This window comes from Lichenostomus cassidix, chromosome 1Aa (genome assembly GCF_008360975.1).
Source record: "Lichenostomus cassidix isolate B80296 chromosome 1Aa, HeHo_3.0, whole genome shotgun sequence".
NCBI lineage: Eukaryota > Metazoa > Chordata > Aves > Passeriformes > Meliphagidae > Lichenostomus > Lichenostomus cassidix.
The window spans coordinates 49,884,159-49,907,843 of NC_139480.1; the positions used below are offsets into that span (position 1 = coordinate 49,884,159).

The 23,685-nt window shown below is 43.4% G+C and overlaps 1 protein-coding gene across 2 annotated transcripts in view; it reads left to right on the forward strand.

Moving 5' to 3' along the window:
- MYH9 (myosin heavy chain 9) overlaps window positions 1–23,685 on the forward strand; it is a 68,535-nt gene extending 44,850 nt beyond the window's left edge. For both annotated transcript variants that reach the window (XM_085048873.1, XM_085048874.1), the window contains exons 14-41: window positions 37–210; window positions 774–888; window positions 3,213–3,406; window positions 3,755–3,876; window positions 4,241–4,310; window positions 5,266–5,426; window positions 6,144–6,252; window positions 6,728–6,859; window positions 7,505–7,711; window positions 8,182–8,319; window positions 8,805–8,928; window positions 9,721–9,892; window positions 10,478–10,690; window positions 11,131–11,275; window positions 11,786–11,992; window positions 12,939–13,043; window positions 14,275–14,427; window positions 14,794–15,042; window positions 15,511–15,723; window positions 16,388–16,600; window positions 16,954–17,115; window positions 17,804–17,932; window positions 18,277–18,365; window positions 18,571–18,694; window positions 19,760–19,968; window positions 21,399–21,507; window positions 21,808–21,980; window positions 22,140–23,685. In XM_085048873.1, the coding sequence (XP_084904999.1) occupies window positions 37–210; window positions 774–888; window positions 3,213–3,406; window positions 3,755–3,876; window positions 4,241–4,310; window positions 5,266–5,426; window positions 6,144–6,252; window positions 6,728–6,859; window positions 7,505–7,711; window positions 8,182–8,319; window positions 8,805–8,928; window positions 9,721–9,892; window positions 10,478–10,690; window positions 11,131–11,275; window positions 11,786–11,992; window positions 12,939–13,043; window positions 14,275–14,427; window positions 14,794–15,042; window positions 15,511–15,723; window positions 16,388–16,600; window positions 16,954–17,115; window positions 17,804–17,932; window positions 18,277–18,365; window positions 18,571–18,694; window positions 19,760–19,968; window positions 21,399–21,507; window positions 21,808–21,980; window positions 22,140–22,257 (4,329 nt within the window). In that variant the 3' untranslated portion in view covers window positions 22,258–23,685. The remainder of the gene's footprint in view (window positions 1–36; window positions 211–773; window positions 889–3,212; window positions 3,407–3,754; window positions 3,877–4,240; window positions 4,311–5,265; window positions 5,427–6,143; window positions 6,253–6,727; window positions 6,860–7,504; window positions 7,712–8,181; window positions 8,320–8,804; window positions 8,929–9,720; window positions 9,893–10,477; window positions 10,691–11,130; window positions 11,276–11,785; window positions 11,993–12,938; window positions 13,044–14,274; window positions 14,428–14,793; window positions 15,043–15,510; window positions 15,724–16,387; window positions 16,601–16,953; window positions 17,116–17,803; window positions 17,933–18,276; window positions 18,366–18,570; window positions 18,695–19,759; window positions 19,969–21,398; window positions 21,508–21,807; window positions 21,981–22,139) is intronic.

Below are 23,685 nucleotides of genomic sequence, written 5' to 3' on the forward strand. Positions count from 1 at the left end.
GTAGTTAATGATGTTTTGATGTTTCCTTTCCTCAAGGCTGGGCCTCCTGGTATACTGGCCCTGCTGGATGAAGAGTGCTGGTTCCCAAAAGCAACAGACAAAAGCTTTGTGGAGAAAGTCGTTCAAGAGCAAGGCACCCACCCCAAATTTCAGAAGCCAAAACAGCTGAAAGACAAAGCTGACTTCTGCATCATTCATTATGCTGGCAAGGTAAAGAATTAATAACTAAAATGTGAAGGTTGGAATGCTTAATTCATAACCACTGCTTCTCAGAAATGGCTTCCTCCCAGAATGGTTGCCTATGAGAAACCATCAGAAGATTTCATGAAAATGTTGCATTGCAGAGGAGCTTACAGGGCCTGAGGAGATTTGCCTGGAAGTTATATCTCTATATATAGTTCAACACATGTCAAACTGAGAGCAATTTAAATTTGTTCTCTGTGACTTGGTGAGATTGGAGGTACTTTTCAGAAACCCACATGAAGACTTCATCACCAAAAATGCTGGTGCAGTTGTTTTTTTCTCCCACTCTGAATGGTACAAACCAGCATTGCAAATCCATTCCCTTTACTGACAGAACAGAACATTCAGCTTTTTGTAAGGGTTGGAAATTTGTAGGTGTGCTTGCTTAGATGGCAAATCCAAGAATGGTTAGGTAATCTATTGTTGTGCAAACCTTAGTGATACTTTTAGAGACTGTGCCAGATGTTGCTGGATCTTGGGCTGCAGAAAATCACCCCCTCCAAGCTTCTTGATGTGTTTATCTTCTCTAGGTGGATTATAAGGCAGATGAATGGCTGATGAAGAACATGGATCCACTGAATGATAACATTGCTACTCTTCTACACCAGTCGTCGGATAAGTTTGTGTCTGAGCTGTGGAAAGATGGTATGTAATTAAATTTAATTTCTTTTTTTTTTTTTTTTTTTTTGTATGAAAGAGTTTGAGCATAGAAAGTCTGTGATGAGCTGTTCTGCTTTTTTTTTCCCCTGAAGGCTAAGCCACCAAGATGAGCATTATCTGAAACATCCTTTGCTTAGATCATGGTATTTCATTAAAAATTCACTGTAATTCAAGAGAAAGGTTCACTTGCATCAACTTCTGTTAAGCTTGCTGCTTATGTAGCAATCCTGTCTCAAAATGAAGAGTGCTGGGATAAAATATGAATGCGCCATTATGAGCCAGCAGCTTGCATAGCTGCAACACTCAAGATCTGAGGTGGAATCTGTTTTCAGTCCTGCAACTAAGTGTGCCCTTTCTGCACTGTTGTTCAGTTTTTTACTCTATCTTCTCTGGGTTTATCTGCTTTTGAGTCTTACTGTTACTGTCACTTTCTGTGGTAGGTTTTCTTTGACGTCTCTGTCTGTTGCAGAGATGCAGAAGGTTCAGAGAGCCTATTTCTATCAACACTTTCCTATTCTTCATCTAGAACCAGGTGACTGAGAAACCCAGCTGTCGTGTCATGTGTGTGATGCATCCTAGAGCCATGCAAGAAATGCTTCCGTTAACTTCTCTTTGTCCCTTTGTCATACCTGCCTGTCTTTCTTGTTCATTTCCTCTGCTTTCTGCTAGTAGCTCCTCATGGACTTTAAAACAAAAGTAAAACTCACCTTGAAAGTGGATACAAGAATTTAGACACATTCAGGTGCTAAAAGTTGCTCTGGCACGACTTGGGTAGGAACAGCTAAAAGCAAATCCCTGTCAGCTGTTTGAATGTAGAACTAGCACAGCTGTATTTCTTGGAAGATTTCTGAGACTGCATAGAAACTGAAATCCAGTTTAACATTGGTTTTAGTATTGAGATTTCAGTTCAGCAGCTGATAATTTTAAAAAATGTTAGTTTGGCAAAGGATGGAAAAAGGCCATCAGCAAGTTGTGCCTAACAAGGCCTTTGCTGTGTGAGACTCTTTTTGGACTTGAAATGTCAACTTATAACTGATACAGCTTATCAGTTTCCTTTTATTGTTCTTAGCTGGATCTTCTGTTGCAAGTGACTGTCCTTTTTGCTATCTTGATGTAGATTGCAGGGCTCAAGATTTTTCAGAGGATTGGCACAGCCACAGTCTGGGATGCACTTCTGTGGATTTCCCTGTGATGCCATCTAGTAAAAACATAGCCTTCTTTTCTTTCTGATAAGGCAACCTTGACCCTATTCCCAACAGCTGCTCTAGAAGTGAACAGTTTTTAGCTAATACTAGCTGTAAATGAGAATACTCTTTCTTGTTTATTCTTTTGTAGGGCTGTCTCTTAGCAGTTGGGTTTTTTTTAAATCAGAACACAATTGAGCACAAGCTGGTGTATTTTCTGAAGTAAAGATTAGCCTGAGTGTAGGCATCAGCCAACCACTGAAGATAGTGAAGAGTAGCTTGAAGCAGCTAATGAAATTCTCTTGGAGATGTGGAAATTTATAGTGATGCAGGTAGTTTTTGTTGGATGGGTGAATATTTGTCTCCATGTAGAGAAGCAATTGGAAAAAGTAATGCTTTAGTTTCTTCTTGCCCTGCTACTAGATCTAGCTGACTTCTGTTGAGGAAAAAAAAAAAAATCAGTGGTGTCCATCCATCAAGGTGATAGTTTCATCAGTGCTTGGATGTCCCTGTGGCATAGTGGAGAAACTGTTGGGGCAGGGAGTTCTGACTTTCTCCTAGTGCTGCTGTTCATGTCTGTCATAGAATACTTGAAGGTTTGGTTTTTGTCATGCCTTTTTCTGTGTTTGTTCAGTTTACAAGCAGATATGACTTTTCTGATTGCTGGTCATGACAGTGCTGCCTGTAATGCAAGAGTGAAGCTGGGCTTTTTCTCCATCTGTGGCCCCTTCTGGATCAGAGTTAACTAATGGTTGACTCTGCTGGGCTAGCAGCTAGAGCTCTTGGTTTGTTCTTTTCCATTCTAAGCTAAGCAAGTAGAAGAATCCAAAACTCACTTCTAGATTGCTCTTCCAGTGCTGCCATCCAGGGCATCAGTAGAATATGTTTGGGATTAAGTTTGACTCCATCACTCAAACTTCCTGTAGTGAGCTGATGCTTTCTTTTCCTTCCTGCTCCCATCCCTGCACAAATTTTGTACAGGAGTCGACATCTGTGTAGAGATGAAGCAAAAAGGATCCTGCAGCTCCTCTCATTTATCCTGTTCTACCCAGATGTTCTTTGTATGTTCCAATGCTTCCTTGGTTTGAGGGAGAATTGTAACACTCTTTCCTGTGCTCTCTCTAGTGGACCGTATTGTTGGGCTGGATCAGGTAGCTGGGATGTCAGATACAGCATTGCCAGGGGCCTTCAAAACCAGGAAAGGAATGTTCAGGACAGTGGGACAGCTCTACAAAGAACAGCTGGCTAAACTCATGGCTACCCTGAGGAACACCAACCCCAACTTCGTTCGTTGCATTATCCCCAACCATGAGAAAAAGGTAAAGACAGTTTTTCCAGTTTTAACAGGAAAACCCCTGCATTCGAACATGGGTTTCCAGGGTGTGTGGCTGGGTTGGTATCTTTTGTCAGGTTTTACAAGATATGTTGAAGAGGCTCTGTTTTTTCAGAGTATTTTTTTTAAGGTCATCCTAAATTAGCATGTGCTGACTAAAATTTTGGAGACTGATCTTTGCAGTTCTTAAGGTGGCATAAAAGCTTTCCATTGCTTCTAACTGGGAAAGAGAGAACTGGCTGTTTTACGAGAAAAGAAAGAGGGAGAGGCTGGGGAGTAAGCCCCTTTTACAAAAGCTTTGTGGTATTGATAAAATACACATTTTCCTCACTAGGCTGGAAAACTAGACCCTCACTTGGTCCTCGACCAGCTTCGCTGCAATGGAGTGCTGGAGGGAATCCGTATTTGTCGTCAAGGCTTCCCCAACCGAGTTGTATTCCAGGAATTCAGACAAAGGTGAGCCTTAGAAAATAATCTGAAGCAGTCCTTAGCCTGGCAAAGTTAAGACATAAGTACAAATGTGGAAATCTTTTATTGCAAGTAGATTTTCAGTTTTTCAAAGACAGCACATCTGTACCTTGGTATTCCCTGGCACAAAGCCTCCCAAAAGCATGTTTGATTTCTCTAGTAAGGGTGGAGTTAAGGTGAGGCTTAGAGGACCCTGTCCAAGACTGCTGCTTCATACTCTGCTGTCTAGAGCTGCAATTTATTTCTGAAAAACTGTTGAACTCATAATGGCATAGGAAGGCATATTGATTTCTTTTGTTTTGTTGTTTTCAAATACACTTCAATAACTAGTCTGATGCTTTCTTGTTTTCAGATATGAAATCTTAACTCCAAATGCAATTCCCAAAGGATTTATGGATGGAAAGCAGGCTTGCGTGCTGATGGTAAAACATCCCAGAAACTCTACTTGAGTAGAATAAACTTTTAGGGGTGTGGTTTAAAAGTTGGAGCTGTGTGTGCTAAATATAACTTGTACTCACAGACCAAAATTCCAAAGTCAAATGTTTTGTCTGAGAGAAGGGTGCAAAAAGCTTCCTCTTGGCTTCATGGATGGAGGCTTTTGTCTAGCATGAGATTCAATAATCTTAGGCAAAGAGGATCTTTCTGTTTCCACAGATGCATACTCTTTGAGATGCCAGCAGTATTCATAGACTCAAAATGCTTAGAAGCATTAATGCTATCTTTAGCACATGCTTGAAGTGTGAGCTTCAATCAACTTTTTGTAATGGCCTGCTGTTGGCAAATGCTTTCAGCAAAGGCTCCAATTAATTTCTGTAGAATTGCCTGCTTCAAAGGGAAGGCTTTGGCTCTAGCTTGATGACTAGGCTTGAAATGAACTTGGCTGTAAGGGATACCCTTTCTTCTGTCTTACAGGAGTATAGCTGATGCTTCTTAACTAATACAGTCATTGACAGCAAATCCTTGGAAGGAAGGTTGGGCTGGGTGTCTTTTTTTGACAAAGATTATGACTGACAAAAAGCAAATAGGAAGGATCAGCAGATGTGTTTCTTCTAGGAAGGGACGAGGGCTCTCAGGACTAGACATGTATTCCTCACAGCATCCTTTTATTCTGAGTATTTGATGTGATATTGTATTTAATGGTGCTTTCTGTTGTATTTTCTGTCTCTTGCTACCTCCATTTGATGCTGTGCTTGGCTGAGCTCCAGCTCCTCTAATTGGGATAGGCCAGGACTTTATTGGCAGTTAGCAACTTTGGTTGGTCTGAGTGGCTCATTGTAGAGAAGGGCTGTCTTAGAGCCATAATCCACAAATACGTTTTGTGATATTTCACATGATGCAGTCTTTGCAGGACATGAATTCTTCTCTCTCTTTTTTTAGATCAAAGCATTGGAGCTGGATTCCAACCTTTACAGAATTGGGCAGAGTAAAGTGTTTTTCAGAGCTGGAGTCTTAGCTCATCTTGAAGAAGAGAGAGACCTGAAGATCACAGATGTCATTATTGGATTCCAAGCATGTTGCAGAGGCTACCTGGCCAGAAAGTAAGGACCATAATTTTTAAAGTGCATCATAAACTTGTATTTCTCCCATTCAGGTACAAGTTTATCTTCAAAGAAAATAAATTATTATTATGTCTAGAAATTTTTTTGTCAGAAAGTCCATGATTTGTTATATCTAACAGCTCATGGCCTTTTAGGGTTTTCTCATCTCTGTAATGCCAGACTTCTGGCACCTGCAAGAATCTCTGTGTGCTGATCCCAGAAACTACCTGTCAGCAAAGTCTGTTCCTGTCTATAAGAATACTGTGCAACAGATCAAGTTTTTTACAGAAGTGCTGTGAAGGTGCAAATGGAAAAGTGCTAGTAGAGTACTGATGCAGGAGGTGTAAGGTTTCTCTTAAGCTATTAGGTAGGGCTGCAAACAGTACAGTTCTAAGATCAAAAGTAGTACCTGTCAGTTTGGTGGGAAAACAAACCTCTGTTTCAGATGTCTCTTTTTGGAAGTGAAGATAGTAAAGCTTTTCAGATTAGAAGACATGAGCGAAATTTTTTTTAAATAGGAAATTGGATTAAGGAAAGAATAGCCACTCTTATCTGAGCAGAAAAAAATTGAAAATTGAGACAAGTTCACTGGAAACTTTGCTGACTTTTTGGAAGTTTCTTCTAAAGAAAAAACATAAAAGTATCTAAGAAAAGGCTTGGTGGTAAGAATTGTGTGCTGCTCTGGGTTCCTTTGTCTTATCTCCACTTGCTTTGCAGAGCCTTTGCCAAGCGCCAGCAGCAGCTGACAGCTATGAAAGTGCTTCAGAGAAACTGTGCTGCCTATTTGAAACTGAGGAACTGGCAGTGGTGGAGGTTGTTCACCAAGGTAATATTTTTCCCTTTGCAATCCCCCTGCAATGGACAGAAACATCTTCATCCTTATCAGTTTGCTCAGAACCCCATCCAGCCTGACCTTGAATGTTTCCAGAGATCAGGCATCCATCCACCACCTCTCTGGAATATCTGTTCCAGTGTTTCACCACCCTCATTGTAAAAAATTTCTTCCTTATATCTAGTCTGAATCTCTCATTTTTTAGCTTAAAACCATTACCCCTTGTTTTGTCACAACAAGCCTTCCTAACAAGTTTGGCCCCCTCTATTTTGTGAACCCCCTTTTAGGTACAGAGTAGGTGATATCTAGTCCTGTATGATTCCCCCAATGTTCACAACAAAACGATTGGTCCTTCAAATATGACACTTACCTGAAATGTTTTATTCAATGCTTATCTTAAGTACAAGAGCATTTCTTCGTGTTTCCCCAATTCCTTATACACATTCCACTCCCTTGGCTTCCTTTTCAGGTGAAGCCCCTTCTTCAAGTAAGCAGGCAGGAGGAGGAGATGATGGCCAAGGAGGAGGAACTAATAAAGGTCAAGGAGAAGCAGCTGGCTGCAGAAAATAGACTGAGTGAGATGGAGACCTTCCAGGCCCAGGTGAGTTTGGAAATCTTGGTGTGTAAAAGTTGTTTTCTCTCCACCTGTCCAATCGCTTGTGAGAGTACCTCCTTTGCTTTCTTGGTCTGATGGACAAACAGCAGGATTCCAACTTGCTGGAATGTGGCTTGTCTGCCGTCTTGTTCACTTTCCTTCACCCTTCCTCCCAACTTAGTTCCTCCAGCAGGTTATTTTGTACAGTGACTACCTGTTGCCCTTCTGTAGCTATTATATGAAAAACGTCTCCTTTGGCTGAGTATTATAGCAGGCTAATTGAATTCAGTCTTGCCATTAATAGAATCCTTTTCATTTGGAACACAGAAGGTGGGAACAGGGTTGTTTTTCCATAGGGCTGATAATGATTTGTTACTTTTGTAAGGGGAAATAGACAATATCTGTATTTCAAACGGATATGGTGTTGAAAAATTTGTGAATGATAGGTGGTTGCAGCACATGATCTGTGAAGGAGAATACACACTTAAAACTGTGTTTTGATATTTAACTTTTGATTAACAGCAGAGGACTGCTGCAATGTTTAAAACTGTAACTGTGGAGCAGAGGAGCACAGAACTTCACTTAACACAGATTGCTAAGTGCTTTGGTAAATTGCAGCTTGTCTTATTTCTGTCTTTGCACCCAATATAGCTAATGGCAGAGAAGATGCAGCTGCAGGAACAGTTGCAAGCAGAAACCGAACTCTGTGCTGAAGCTGAGGAGATAAGAGCTCGCCTGACAGCCAAGAAACAAGAACTGGAGGAGATATGTCATGACCTGGAAGCAAGGGTGGAGGAAGAGGAAGAACGGTGTCAGCATCTTCAGGCTGAAAAGAAGAAAATGCAGCAGAACATCCAGGTAATGCCTTAGGAATGCTGTCTGTGCTCAGGAAAGAGGATAGTAAGGGTTAGAGAGGTTCTTTTGCCTCAGCTTGGAAGGAAATGAAAGAGAAGGTGGGGGGAAAAAGGCACAGGAAAATCTATCTGTGGAAACAGCAATAGAATGCAGCAGTTCTGGTGCTGAGCCTGAGGCATTCAGTCAGTCATCTGGAATGAGCTGTTCTGTTCCTGAAGGTGATGGCCACTTCTCAGATAATTAGACAAGTCTTTGCTTTGGTTTAGGAATGGTAGCATTCTTTGCAAAATAGCATTGTTTATTCTGCTAGAAAGCTTGTTGGCTGTGATGCAGGATGTTGCACTAAGTCATGACAGAGATGTCACTCCAGGACCTAAGAAATCTTCCATTTTATTTAGTATTGCTACCATGCTCTTACGTGGTGTGATGAGCAGCACTGACAAATACCTTGCTTTTCTTTGAATGTTGTAAAGGAACTAGAGGAGCAGCTTGAGGAAGAGGAAAGTGCAAGGCAGAAGCTGCAGCTAGAAAAAGTGACCACAGAGGCCAAATTGAAGAAACTGGAAGAAGATGTGCTAGTTCTGGAAGATCAGAATCTCAAATTGGCTAAGGTAAGACTCCTGCAGATTCTTCCACAAGATGAAGGTACACAAATGTTTCTCTTGGAGAAAACCACCAAAGGCTGACCTTTCCTCTGTTACAGGGAAGCTTAATTCCATCTTATCTTTGAGAATTCTGATCTGAATTTTTGAAATTAGTTATCTGCCTGTATTTTCGAAGTCAGTATTGTGTGATATTTAAATAACCTTCACTAAATAATGCTCCATGAGCAAACATTTTCTGATACGTTGTTATGCCAAACAGTGTCAAGTTATTTTATAAACAGACTTCCCTTTCAGTTTTGAAAGGGCTATCAAATACAAGTCTTTATTTAAATTCAAATGTATTTGAATAATGTGTGTGATCCTGAAAGGATTTCTTTCTTTCTGAGCAGGAGTAGGCACTCATGACATTGACATTTCTAAGCACAGTCAGCTGTGGAAAAATATGCTGTAAATCCAGCAACTGTTTTGACACTGCCTTCTCAATTCTGCAGGAGAAGAAACTCTTGGAAGACAGAATGTCTGAATTTACAACAAACCTGACAGAGGAAGAGGAAAAATCTAAGAGTTTAGCCAAACTGAAGAATAAGCATGAGGCCATGATCACAGACCTTGAAGGTGATTTTGTTGGGTTTTTTTTCTTTTTTTTAAAGATAGATCCTGCAAAGACCTTGCCTAAGAAGTTTCAGGTAGTTTCTTGTTAAAATTTGTTGAACTTCAGTTTCATTTCTGAAAGAGTTTTAGACCTCCCAGGTTTCTGAAGGGTTAAAAATTAGTCTATAGTGTGTAAGCTATTGATCAGTTTGATAGAGCTGTGCACTGACTAGCTGAAGGTTATGTGCCTTGTCAGCTGAGCCCTTGATCTAAATAAAAATCCTCTCCAAAGCAGCAGGCCAATGGAGAAGAGAGGCTGGTTCCCTTTCTTCTCCTGCTGTGGAAGTGTCTCCACCTTTCTGCTTCCAGCAGCATCGATCTGTCAGGGTTAGTGCTGCTCCTGATAGCCTTTTTGCACAGTTCTTCAGAGTTCTAGAGGGAGGCCCTTCTGGAGACTGCCCAGATGAGCACAGCAGGAGACTGCCTGTTCACTTTCCATGAAAGGGAGAGCAGACCTTGTGTTCAGCATCACTAAATGAGTGCTGTGGGGCTGGCATTGTGTTTGCATTGGTACAGCAAAAGTAGGGAAGGAGGTTTGGCTGTAAGGTGAGGGGAAGGGAATTTGCCCAGGTATATTTTGAGGGCGAAATATGGGAGTAATTGCCTATAGAGGCCCTGACAAAATAATGCAGTCCAGTTACAGTTTGGACAGTTGTGTTGTCAGGAAAGAAAGTATTGCTGAAAGAGATCTATTTTTCTGTGCTCATACAATGTTCTTTGAGTGTGTCCTAACTTAACTTGTCCCATCTCCATCAGAACGCCTGCGACGCGAAGAAAAGCAGAGGCAGGAGTTGGAAAAGACTCGTCGGAAGCTTGAAGGAGACTCCAGTGATCTGCATGACCAGATTGCTGAGCTGCAGGCTCAGATTGCAGAACTCAAAATGCAGCTGGCCAAGAAGGAAGAGGAGCTGCAGGCAGCCTTAGCTAGGTGAGAACCTGACCTGCGGGGTTCAGGGACCACCTGGTTGGGGAGTATTTCTTGTCTTGTGTCACCTGGAATAGAGACTAAATGCAATCTCTGGATGTTGTATTTTAGCCTGTGGACTATTAAAGATCCATATCTTTGGCATTAGAGTTCTTCAGCTGCTGCTCACTGCCATGTTCTCTCTACAGAACTAGACTGTGGATGCAATGGGCACTGCATGTGTTTGACTGGAGCAGTAATACTTTAGCTGGGGTTGAAAAGTAGTGGCAGCACACTGTCTCTCTGGTAGTTGCTGTGTTCATCTACTCAGTAAAGTGTCCAATTTCCAGTGTAAAATGGTGCTTTCTCTTCTGCTTTCTTCTGTTGTCAGTCTCTCTCTGTTCCCTTCTTCAAGGTGAGTATTCATGCTGTCTTAAGTATTGGGAAATAGAGCTTAGAATTTGTAGATCATGTATGGATCAAAGTCTGAATATAATACTGTAAAGCTGACCAACACCAGCTTTTCTTGATTATTCTTGGTAGGACAGGTTGTTTTAATTTGTGTATGGTATAAGTCTGTCTCTGACCAGAACCTTATGTTGAACACAGAGTGGAAGAAGAGGCAGCTCAGAAGAACATGGCCCTGAAGAAGATCAGGGAACTGGAATCCCAGATCACTGAGCTGCAGGAAGACCTGGAGTCAGAGAGAGCATTCAGGAATAAAGCTGAAAAACAGAAGCGGGATCTGGGAGAAGAGCTGGAAGCACTGAAAACAGAGCTAGAGGACACACTAGATTCTACAGCTGCTCAGCAGGAGCTGAGGTAACTCCAGTGTGGAACTGTGGTATCTTTATTTGGTTTTGGCTTTGACTGATTTTAATAATTCTGCTGCATTCAGTCTCTTACCATAGCAAGTCTTTGCCTTTATCAGGGTAGGCTGGTTGGCAGCCTCAGTGACTACAGAAGGGAGGTGTGGTGTGCAAGCTGTAGTCAAGACTGCATTACCTGACCTGATGTCAGAAAGTTGATTTGCTCCCTAACCAAAGTGTTAGTGGCACCCCTGAAACATTCATTCTTTCAGGCTGTTACTTCTTAGGCAGAAATAATGCTGCCAGCTTGCACTTGAGAAAGATGCAATGCTAAGTGCTACCTTTGAAGAGTGTCTTTATAGCCTGAACAGACCTTGGTATTTTTCTGCATTAGAGATGCACCTCTGCTTGATTCCCTCCTTGGCATCTAAATGGAATTTGTGAATTTTGCAGGTCAAAGAGAGAACAAGAAGTAACGGTTTTGAAGAAGACCCTTGAAGATGAGGCAAAGACTCATGAGGCTCAAATCCAAGAGATGAGGCAGAAACATTCACAAGCCATTGAAGAGCTGGCAGAGCAGTTAGAACAGACCAAACGGGTATGTGCAACAGAAAACACAAGGCCAAAGCAGTCAGCCTCCCTGAAATGGCAACGCAGAAAAGCGTAAATTCTTTGTGATACTGATACATGTGTTCTTCTACCTTTGGTAGATAATTTTTCTTTATGAAGCATATATAAAGCTGTTTCAGACAGTGGCATTAATTCTTTTTTTTCTCCTGTTAGGCATATTATACTGCACAGCCAAGACATTCTTCTCACTGCTAGCACTTGTTGACTTGTAAAACCTTTAATTTGGAAATCTGATGGTGCAAGACTTTTCTTCTGTATTGTAGTCTTCTCTGATTGTTAGATTGTCTTCTCTGATTGTTAGACTGTCTTCTGCTTATCAGTGACAGGCTATTCATACTGTTTTTTTTCTGAGTAAGCAGTCTGCAACTTAACTGCTAAACATACAGCATTAGCTTGCTTGTTGGAAAAACACATACTCACTGAGTCCTGCCATATCTAAAGTCTGAGGGGTTTTGCTGCCTTTTCTTTTCTTCTTCAGGTGAAAGCAAATCTTGAAAAAGCAAAACAAGCTCTGGAAAGTGAGAAGGTTGAACTGTCCAACGAGGTGAAGGCTCTTCTGCAGGGCAAAGGGGATGCTGAGCACAAGCGGAAAAAAGTGGATGCTCAGCTCCAGGAACTGCAGGTGAAATTTACAGAAGGAGAAAGAGTGAAGACTGAACTGGCTGAGAGGGTTAACAAATTACAGGTGAGTGGCATAGGTTTTCCTTAGTTTCAGCCCAGGGCTTGAGAGAAAGGGTTGTAGGGTGATATCTCCCCATGGTGAGTTCAAAAATTTTGTTTCTCCTGATGAGGATAATGTTCCTACAAAAAGCAAATCCATAGTTTGCTTCCTAAGGACTATGCAAACTCCTTAATTCATTGCCACATCAGGATATTTGGATTGATGCCACTTACTTTGAGCAGCCCTGAGAAGGTGAAATCACCAGTTGCTGTCTGAGTTTTGAAAGACTCAAGGAGACAGAGTGTCTGTGTCCCCTGAAAGCAGGCAGTGGTTTGCAGAGCACAGCTCTGTGAGCACCTGCAGTGGCACACACAGACTGGTGGTTGTGTAACTCATGTGGAACACAGGGTCTGGAAATTTTCATGGTGATGAGGAGTGGCTCAAGGGTAATGTGGAAATTTAGGGGTTTCTCCTTTCTTCAGAGGAGCAGCAAATCCCTTAGAGTGACATTGAACATTGTCTTAGGCCTTCTCTTTTGTGGAGGGTTGTCATTAAAAGTTGAACACTGCCAGGGTACACACAATCTTTTGGAGTGTGAGAAAGTCATTTTGAGACTCTAGATAGAATCCTGAAGCAGATAGTGTGAAATAGAAGAGAGTTAGTTTAATAAAAGCTGTTACAATTGCTTACCAGGTTGTCTAAAATCTCATATAGGCCTTAAAAAACCCAAACCAACCAAAATCAGAAGGCTGTTGCAACGGAGATGATCTGAAATAAAAATCTTTTTACCTTCTCCTGTTTAATTCCTGGGGCTCTGGAATTGATGTATTCATTCCTTGAGAGATTCTACACATGCCTTCCTGTTGAGAGGTCCCTCAGTTTTCACTTTCGGATCTCATAGCTGCTCACCTCTTCCTGTCTTTGTTTTTGCTGATGCATTCAATAACTAATACTCTGATCTCTCCTTCAGGTCGAATTGGACAATGTCACAGGTCTTCTGAACCAGTCTGACAGCAAATCAATCAAATTAGCAAAGGATTTCTCTGCTCTGGAATCACAGCTTCAGGATACACAGGTGAGAGCTTTGGAAACCAAGGCAACTGTGTGTCTGTTACAAAGTGTTAAAGGGAGAAATCACACTGGATGCCATTAAGTACTGGTTATACAACAATTCAAAGGATTGGGTCTGGACTTTTTTTTTTTTTTTGCTAAGGGTTCATATCACATGGCATTGAGAGCATTTCTACAGAAACAAGCTGGTTATCTTCCATCTGCTTCCTCCACCTGTGGAACATAGGTGACTTTCCCTGTCTTGGGTTTAGAAGTCCTGCTCTAATACCTTTCCACTTGAGAGCACTTTAGTGCTATAGCTGACTGGAATGCTTGTTTGAAGTTCTTGTTTGAGATCTTCATAGTCAAGTGTTTGACAGGGTTTTTGTGTGTGTGTGCCATGTGTGTGATTTCCAGTAAATTTGTCAAGTTTAAGCAGAAAGTTTTATTTCCCAGTGGATGTTGGGAAAGTGATAGATTCAAATAATTTTATGTTTTTTCAGGAAATAAATCATCCTTAGTCTTATACTTTGGGATAAAACAAGCATTTACAGTTAGCAGAATGACTCTTAAGGTCAAGCATGGAGTGCTAAAAAGGTTGGAAAGGAAAGGAAGAATGCATCAATAATAAGTAGCCTTGAACAGTCATTGATGTTCTGTCTACGTAATTAGTCTTTAAAAAACTGACTCAAAGACAGGGCACAATAAAAAATTCTGCACTGGTTTCAAGATTGGTTAATCTTTACAGATCCTTCAGCTCAAGCACTGGCAGCATAAGTCAGTCAATGCTGTTGTGCCCTAAGCTGCTAAATGACCAGTGCTGTGCAGTTCTGCTGAGACCAAGGTTGTTTTTAACCATCCTGGAGCACTTGGGCCTGTTGTCTGTTCCTATGGTACTGGAAATAGGAGAGACATGGAGCAGAGTACAGCCATGCTACTGTTGGGAAGGGTTTCAGTGCTTTGTGTGCTGCTTGGAGGACTTCAGAAAGGACTGTGGAAAAGCTTGTGTGGCAAGGAGTGTACTTTAATGATTAGAGTGTAGGAGAGAGAATAGGACCCTTCTGAATATTTTGTTTCTATGCTGGCTTACTGAAAGACAATTATTTAAATTCTGTCTTCAGTGGTCTTATCTGTGAATTTAGTTGCATACTTAAACTCAACTTCAGAAGTACTCCTTCTGGAGAGAGTGGGTGAGGATTGTGAGCTTTTCAATCCAAGGAGCAGTGCTGAATTCCACTGGGGTATTTGCTTTATAGGAGCTGCTGCAGGAGGAGACTCGCCTAAAACTGAGCCTCAGCACTAAGCTGAAGCAAATGGAGGATGAGAAGAATGCTTTCAAGGAGCAACTGGAAGAAGAGGAGGAGGCAAAGAGAAACCTGGAGAAACAGATCTCTATTCTTCAGCAACAGGTACAGAGTCTGCATCCCATAAACCAGTGACTTTTGAGAGGAAGCCTGAGTATAGGTCTGTCTTGAGAAAAGTAAAATTTAAATGCAGAATTGACTTCTACTAACACCACCTTTCCTGGGTAAGGGTGGTCTTGCTGATTTGGGTGAGAGAAGAAATAGGAAGTCTCTGATGATAATCATATGAACTGCTTGAAGATTTTTATCCAGGAATTCCTTTGGGAATTCAGTCATACACTATTATCTGAGGGGAAGTAGTACCTTCACAAATGAGCAGACTTTGTTACTTGAAAGTCCTAAACTTCTGGTGCCAGTAAACTGTTGCACATAACATTTCCTGTGGGTTCATATGCAATCTTTGTCCTTTAGGCAATAGATGCAAAGAAGAAGATGGATGATGGCCTGGGCTGCCTGGAGTCAGCAGAGGAAGCCAGGAAGAAGCTGCAGAAGGACTTGGAGGGCTTGAGCCAGCGATATGAAGAGAAGATAGCTGCATATGACAAGCTGGAAAAAACAAAGACCCGCCTGCAGCAAGAGCTGGATGACCTGGCTGTGGACTTGGATCATCAGCGGCAGATCGTTTCCAACCTAGAGAAGAAGCAGAAGAAGTTTGATCAGGTATGACTTCAGTCCTAAGCATTCAGTAGATACTTTTTATTGATAGGTCTGCTTGGAGAATGCATATGTATTTCTGAACTAAGGCAGAGCACGTAGAGTGCAGAAATAAGCTTTAATAGAAGTAAACCAATTTTGTTCTATGAATAGGAAATTAAGTGGTGTTCCTTTTCCCAAAGGGATAGCATTTATATCAAAACCAAGATTGAGTTTGAAGTGTTGTTTGCAAATCATCTCAGAGGAGGTTGAAAATAATGGATTGGAGGCCTAGGAAATCAGGGATCTGTTTACTTGGGGTCAGCACAGTTGTTAGAGATGGGATGGCGTGCTTCATTCTCTGAAGCTGCATTTTCTTGATTCCTTCTATCCATGGAAGAGCACTATTAAGAAGGCCCTGATGAAAAGATGCATGTTTACCTTGTTAGCAAACGATCAGCAATTTCTCAGAATACCGATGCTGTGCTCTTGTAGCTGCTGGCAGAGGAGAAGACCATCTCTGCCAAGTATGCAGAGGAAAGGGACCGTGCTGAGGCAGAGGCTCGTGAGAAGGAGACCAAAGCCCTGTCCCTGGCCAGAGCCCTGGAAGAAGCCATAGAGCAGAAGGCTGAGCTGGAACGAGTCAACAAGCAGTTCCGTGCAGAGATGGAAGATCTAATGAGCTCCAAGGATGATGTTGGGAAAAGTGTAAGTATTGAGTTAAACTGTCTGGGCAGGAAATGTCACGCAGTTGATACTGTTACTTTCATACTGCAAAAAGCTTATGCCAGTGGTAACACAGAGGAATATTGTAGAGAGTATGGATACATTGTGAGTTTGTAAATGTTATGTTTGTATTACATTAGGAAGTGGGAAAGATGGGTTGGAAATGACCCAAATGAGGTAGTGGCAAACTGAAAATTACCTGGTATCCTTGTGACAGAGATGAAGGTGTGGTGTGAGCCTGATATGTAAAATACAGCAATTAGCCAGGCAGTGAGGGCATTACCTCCAATATTTCAAAACAAGAAATGTTACATTACTGAAGGAAAAGAATAAATTCTGAGGCTATGAAGTATTTTCTTGAATTCTGTTGGAACCAGAGGTGTCCAGCTCTCATAAATCTGCAGTAAGTCAGGACTGGGCTGACAAGTGCTTTTCTCTCTCCCCTCACCACCACACACACACAACCAGAACTAACAGTAATGGTGGTTGAGACTTGCACTTTGCATCTGCCCTGCTACAAGGGACAGATGCAGTGGTCTTGCATCCTGTCTGATGTGAGTGGCTGTTCTTAGTCCTTTCTTCTGTTAGGGTAGATAAAATTGTCTGCACTCTTTGGGGAAACCTCACGTGTGGTGCTGTGTTGTAGGTCCATGAGCTGGAGAAAGCTAAGCGAGCCCTGGAGCAGCAGGTGGAGGAGATGAAGACACAGCTGGAAGAGCTGGAGGATGAACTGCAGGCCACAGAGGATGCCAAACTGCGGCTAGAAGTGAACCAACAGGCCATGAAGGCACAGTTTGACAGAGACCTCCAGGGGCGTGATGAACAGAATGAAGAGAAGAAGAAACAGCTGATCAGACAAGTAAGAACTGCTCTGTAAATCCTCCATGCATTCTGCACACACAAAGGCACTTGTGTCCAAAGATGGTCAGACAGTGCCAATCCAGAGAATGCATTTAATGTTAATGATCCAGGCAGTATTGCAGAGCTGTGAGAGACTTCCTCCCTTGTGTGTGTGATTGTTCCAATAGCCTTTGTCTATCAGAGGAACCCGTGGGGCTTTATTAGTGAGGAATGTTAGCCCCATCGCCCTGCCAGGGAGAATGAAGACAAGTCACATGCCTGCACTTATGCAGCGTTTGAAAGAGGAATGGGAACAGTGGGTGTTGGGAAAAGCAGGAGCTGAAATGCTGATGCCTCTGTTCCTCCACACAGGTTCGGGAGATGGAGGCGGAACTGGAGGATGAGCGAAAACAGCGCTCCATGGCTGTGGCTGCCAGGAAGAAGCTGGAGATGGACCTGAAGGACTTGGAAAGCCATATAGACACTGCCAACAAGAATCGTGAAGAAGCCATCAAGCAGCTGCGCAAACTGCAGGTGAAACACTGCGGCTGTTTCGGCTGTCAGGGCAGAGCTTTTACCTGGGGAAATGGGATGCAAGGTTTCACCTCACCAGAACAATGCATCAGTGTCACAAGAGCAGCAGAACCTTGCAGCAGCTCACTGTGAAAGACTTTTTGGCATCTCAAACATCCTTCTAATCCCAGTCTCCCTGTTTAACTCCCTAGGAGACAAGCTGTAGGCAAAGTCCACTCTAGAGCTTGCCTCAGGTCCATGTTTTTGGAAAGGATTACAGAGCTGCAAAGCTAGAGGACCTTAAATAGCATTTAGGCCCACTCCTGCCCCAAGATGGCTCTGTTGTGCTTTTTTAATTCCTGCAAGCAGTTGTTTGACCTGTTCTTAGGAAAAACTAAATCCTCCCTAGACTGTTCATTCCATTGCTTCACTAGAAAGTTTCCTGTACCCTCCCTTCTCCTCTCCATTTATCTGACAAAACTTTTTTCTGCAAATAAGCAGTCCCATTTGCTTCCATTGATATTTATCCACGTTACTTCTGAAATTCAAAAAGGATGATTCCTTTTGTTTTTACAGCAACCTTTGTGGTTGCTGAAGAATAATCAATCCCTATTTCTGTTTTTCTATCCATGTTTCCTGTAAAACAAACAAACCACATTTCTTAATATGAATGCCTTAAAATTCACCCATTTCTACTCTCCCTTTTCAGGCACAAATGAAGGATTACATGCGGGAACTGGAGGACACACGTACTTCCAGAGAAGAGATCTTGGCACAGGCTAAAGAAAATGAGAAGAAGCTGAAAAGCATGGAGGCAGAGATGATCCAATTGCAGGAGGTAATGGAATATGCATGCAAGTCAAGAGTTGGTTTGTTTTCTCTGGCCAAGAACTATATGCAGTAGCCTAAGCTGGAGTGTTTATTTCTTTTCTTTTGTACTTTTTGCTCTGCTCAAATATGAGGTCCAGTTCAAAATGCAGGATTTGGCCCTCCACTGACAGCTGTGATAGGAGTGAGCAAAGCAAAGGAAGCTGTGGGGTGGACAGAGAACAGGCCATGTCATATATTTAGCTCTGGATCATGCTAGAGACCATACCAGCCATTACCAGTAACTGCTTTTTCCAATGCTGCATTAATTGGTAGCTTCCTATTGGATCACCCTCCGTCTCGTTTTCATTCCAGGAACTTGCAGCTGCCGAGCGTGCCAAGCGCCAGGCCCAGCAAGAGAGGGATGAGCTGGCTGATGAGATTGCCAACAACAGTGGTAAAGGGTGAGTAATGTTCCCCATTTGAGGCAGGAGGAGCTGCTTGGAGAAAATACTTCGCAGCCTTTTATTTTTATGTAGACTGTAGCACACACTGTATCCCCCTCTGGTCTTGAGACTGAGCTAATTTTTTGTACAAGTGGTGAGTTTTCCCCAAGGCATCGATGCCATCAGTGCTGCTTTAATGCTTTCATGATTCTGTGTCCTGCAGAGCACTGGCTATGGAGGAGAAGAGGCGCCTGGAGGCACGGATAGCTCAGCTGGAGGAGGAGTTGGAAGAAGAACAGGGCAACACAGAGATAATCAATGACCGGCTCAAGAAGGCAAACCTGCAGGTACCTGTTCAGGCTGCACTGGCCTGTGGGGGTTCTGTGGTCTGTGTGAAATGTCAAAGTGCACTCTGAGCAATGCCAGCAGCTGCCTTGTGCACAGTGCCAGCCCCCAGAAGGCCATAGGTGTGAGCAAGAGGAAACAGAGGAATACCATGGTACAGAAAATAGCAGCCAAAATTGGTGTTAACTCACTGGCTTTGGCCATTTTAAATCATGAGTAGCTGGAACAATCTCTCAAGTTTATTTTAAACCAAACCCCTCCCAGTCCCTTTTTTCTGTATTAAGGGATATTGAGAAAGATGATCTGTGGCATGCTGCTCCAAGTTGACATGCTGAACAGTGCCACAATGTGTTTGGAAAATGACTTTTCTGCCAGTTCTGTGCTGGTTCAAATGGACTAAACATATGAACTTCGTTAGGCTGCCATAGAAACCAGGATCTTAGTCTGCCTGTTGTCTTCCATATTTTGTCTGCCCAGCTTTGAGAGTCAAGCATGTTGTTTTCTTAGCACTCCAAAGCCAAGGAGATGGGCTGATGGTTTTCCAAAGGGCTCATCTCATGATGGATGAGAGTGTAGTTCTCTACTTGGTTGACTGTCAGCCAGAGCCCTGGCTTGGAAGTAGACGAGTTCTTGCCCTTTCACCTCTGAAAGTCAGTATTTTTAAGGTGCTGCTTCTTAGTGGAAGTAGACAGGCAGCAAATAAATGATAAATTAGTAAAGCACATACATTGGATCCACTTTCCTCAGGATTTTTGTAATTCAAAGACTGATAATTACTGCATTAAGTGCCAGACTATGGTCTTTACCCCAGAGGGCAGTGAATGTGATTGGCAAGTTTAGTTGATAAACAGGTTGATAAACCTGTTATTCAAGGAATTACTTTGAAAATCCGTGTAAACTAAGATACTCTGAGAAGTGCCCTGCCTACAGACAGCTCCCTCTGCTTCAAAGTTATTCCAAGTATTCAGCTCACCCTCAGGGTCCTTATTCTCTTTGAGTCTGAGCAATGAGTGAGCCTTTGAGGCAGGAGCACTGGCTGTGCTGAGGATCCTTATCCCTGTGTGCAGATCGATCAGATGAACGCCGACCTGAACGCCGAGCGCAGCAACGCGCAGAAGAACGAGAACGCTCGCCAGCAGATGGAGCGCCAGAACAAGGAGCTCAAGCTCAAACTGCAGGAGATGGAGAGTGCTGTCAAGTCCAAGTACAAGGCTACCATCACGGCCTTGGAAGCAAAGATAGCACAGCTGGAAGAGCAGTTGGACATGGAGACAAAGTATGTATTAGTAGAAGCTGTGTCTGCTTTAAAAGCTTCCACCCCTTCTGGGATTTTAAACTCTTCTGTACAAATTCTGATTTGTCTGAGTGAGAGCTTCACCCTAGGTATACTGGTGTTGTGGTTTGGCACTGGCCAAACAGCCATGACAGCCACTCACTCGTTCTCGCCTGCCACAGTTGGGCAGAGGAGGGGAAAGAGTAAATGAAAATTTAATTAAAGGAGTCATGAGTTGACATAAGGACCAGGAGAAAACGGCCCGAGGGCAAAACAGGCTCAGCTTAGGAGTACAAAGTGAATTTATTACTAACAAAATCAGAGGAGGATAATGAGAAGTAAAATAAGCCCTTAAAACACTGTTTTCCCCCCAACCCCTCCCTCCTTCCTACTAATAGCACAGGGGGACAAGGTGTGGGGGTTTGGTCAGTTCATCACCAAGATCTTCTGCTGCTGCTCAGGGAGAGGAGTCATCCTCTGCATTGCTGTGGGGTCATTCCCATGGGAGACAGTTCTCCATGAACCTCTCCAGTGTGGTTCCACCCTGACAAGCAGCAGTCCTCCCCAAACTGCTGCAGTATGGGTCCCTTGTCCATGGGGTGCAGTCCTCCAAGGCCAGGCTGCTCCAGCTTGGAAGCAGGGGCCCTCTCTCTCCACTGGGTCTACCACTGGATCACAGGAATCCACCTGCTCTAGCGTGGGGCACCTCCCCACAGGCTGTGGGTGGATCTCTGCATCCCCTGTGGACCCCATGGGCTGCAGGGGGACAGCCTGCTTCACCATGGTCTTTACCCACTGCAGAAGAAATTCGGCTCCAGCGCCTGGAGTGCCTCCTCCCCCTCCTTCTCCACTGACCTTGGTGTCTCCATGTTGTTTCCCTCACATGTTCTCACTTCCTCCTCATCTCTGGCAAGGAAAAAACTCTGCCCACTTTGTTTTTTAATTTCTTCTTGGTTATGTCTCTGTGATGACATATTTAACATCTCTAATTGGCCAGCAACATGCCCATCTTCAGAGCCATCAGGGATTGGCTCTGCTGGACATGGTGGAAGATCCTAGCAGCTTCTCACAGAAGCCACCTCTGTGGCCCTGCTGCTACCAAAAACCAGGCCATGCAAAACCAACACAACCGGGTAGTACAGAAGTAAGATATTGGCAATCTTCCCTTGTTTTTCACAGCAGACACAGCTTCTTCTGAACTTAACCACTCCTAAAACTGCAACTGTGGAACACTTACTGCCCCTCTGTAGCTCTCATCCATGTGACATCAGTCTTTTGGTCATTTCTGGGAAACATTGCTTTCCCATCCCCTTTTTTTCCAAAGTTAGGAGAACTTTTGCTATGTTGCCCATTTCTAACTTGCCCAAGTCAGGTCATCTTGTTGGGGACAACAACATAAGCTGTTGTCTGAGCCCCACTGTGTCTGTGTTCAGGGAGCGCCAGGCTGCCAGCAAGCAGGTGCGCCGTGCCGAGAAGAAGCTGAAAGACATCTTGCTGCAGGTGGATGATGAGAGGCGTAACGCTGAGCAATTCAAAGATCAGGTGGGTACAGAGACCTGCAGTGTCTGTGGGGCTTCTGGGGGGCAGGATTGCCCTTCTGTGACCAAGGCATTCACCATCCTGTGGGTTTCTCTTCTTCCCTGTCACTAGTAATTGCAGGATGTGACAGGTGAAAATGTAATGCTTTTAAAGAAAAGCTAGGACCTCTCAAGTCCTAGGCAACTCCCTTCAGAAAAAGGGAAGGGGGGCTTTGGAAACTCTGGTTTTTGCTGTTCTATCTACTGTGCTGCAAGCCTGGGGAAACATTAATTTCTTATTATCTTTTCCCCCACACACACTCAGGCGGACAAGGCCAACATGCGCTTGAAGCAGCTGAAGCGCCAGCTGGAGGAGGCAGAAGAGGAGGCCCAGAGAGCCAATGCATCCCGCAGGAAGCTCCAGCGTGAGCTGGAGGATGCCACTGAAACAGCAGATGCAATGAACAGAGAAGTCAGCTCCCTGAAGAGCAAACTCAGGTAAGGAGGAGCATTTTGTGCCATGCCTGGCCAGCCAGTCCAGCGTGGGCTTTGTGCAGCTGCCCACAGCAGACAGCATGGCCAGATGCTTTGTCACATCTTCCCAGAGCCTGCTGGGCTCAGTGGGACACTGCTGAGGTGCTGTGTGTCCTTCCCTAGGCGTGGGGACCTGCCGTTCGTGGTGACACGTCGCATGGTCAGGAAGGGAGCGGGAGAATGCTCCGACGAGGAAGTGGACGGCAAGGCAGAGACCGGTGATGCCAAAGCTACTGAATAATCCTCCCATTTGACCCAGGTTACACGTGAGGGAGTGACCCATCTACCCTCCCCTCTTCCATTGGACTTTGAGCAAATCCTCTCCTCCTCAATTGGCTGGGGATCTGCAGAGCAAGCCCAGTGTATCTGGAGCCATCGGGCATCTGTGTTCCTAGTTTTCTCCACTTTCCGGTTTCCTCATCCTCTTTGTATTTAATGCCAAAGAGTCAGGGCTCTGAAATTTGACCAGCAGTTTGGCCACTGCAAAGGCCTGTAGAACTGTCTGTGCCATGTCTGCTGGTAAATCCTTACACAGTTTGGAGGGAGTGGGTTTAGGGAAAGATTATTTTTGCTGTAAATCTCCTTTTGTCTTCAATTCTAGCTGCAGGGAAGCTTCTTCCTGTATTCTTTCCCCTCCCTCTTTGTTTGCTTTCGGCAATCATGTTCAGTGACCTCAGACTTCTGCCTCTTTTAATCTGCCCACCCACGTGGTTTGGGAGCAGTTTCAGGAAAAACGGTGTGCTTTGGCCATGGCAATTTGCCCTTTCTTCTTTCATGTGTTTCCAGGGAGGGCTGAAGAGGGAAACTCCTCTTAGGACCTGTTACCTGGAGGACTTGCCAAAGTTGTCTCTCTCTCTTTTTTTTTTTTTTTTTTTTTGTCATTTTTTTTTCTTATTTTTCCTCCCCTCTTCTTATTTTCCTGTCTGGACAGATCTCTGAAGTGCAATGATGTCCTGTTAGTGTCTCTGCCTCTGAGCGGTTTCATCTAAGGTAGTGTGGACCAGTACTTAATGACAGGCTGGGGGAGCAGAGCAATGTCCTTGTGCTTGTCTGAGAATCTCTGGGGGACCAAATATATTTAATGGTAATAGACAGAATCTAGAGGAATTTAATAGGGTAGTGGGCAGAGGGTGGGGATGAGGGGATGGAATTTCCTCTTGTTGATGTGTCCAAGCCTCTTGCACCTGCTCTGTAACCAGGGGTTGGGATTAGTTATTGTGCACCATTGACTAAGAGTATATTAAAAACCCTTTAATCTGCACAGATATATGTAAGGCCTTTGTATTTCTTGTAATAAGTAATTAAGAAAAAAATAAAGGTCTTTATCACTGCCTTTCTCTCGGGACCATGGTTATATATAGATAGTCTTTACTTTTCTACACCGTACACTGGTTGCTGGATTTACCTGTATTCTTAACCATATTGTATATGCTGCATTTAGACCTACTTATGAGCAAAGTAAAATTTAAATATGAAGCACCATACTGTATGCCTGAACCGCCCTAATGCAGGAGCCTCCTGTCCCAATTGCTGTCACAGAAGAATTAAAGTTTTTTTTATATAATAAAAGTGCCTTAGCATGTGCCTCAGCTGTGTGTCACCACTACAGTCAGTAATGGTTTACTGGTGCTCCACTGATGTTACCAATAAAGATTATCCATGTGCTGCA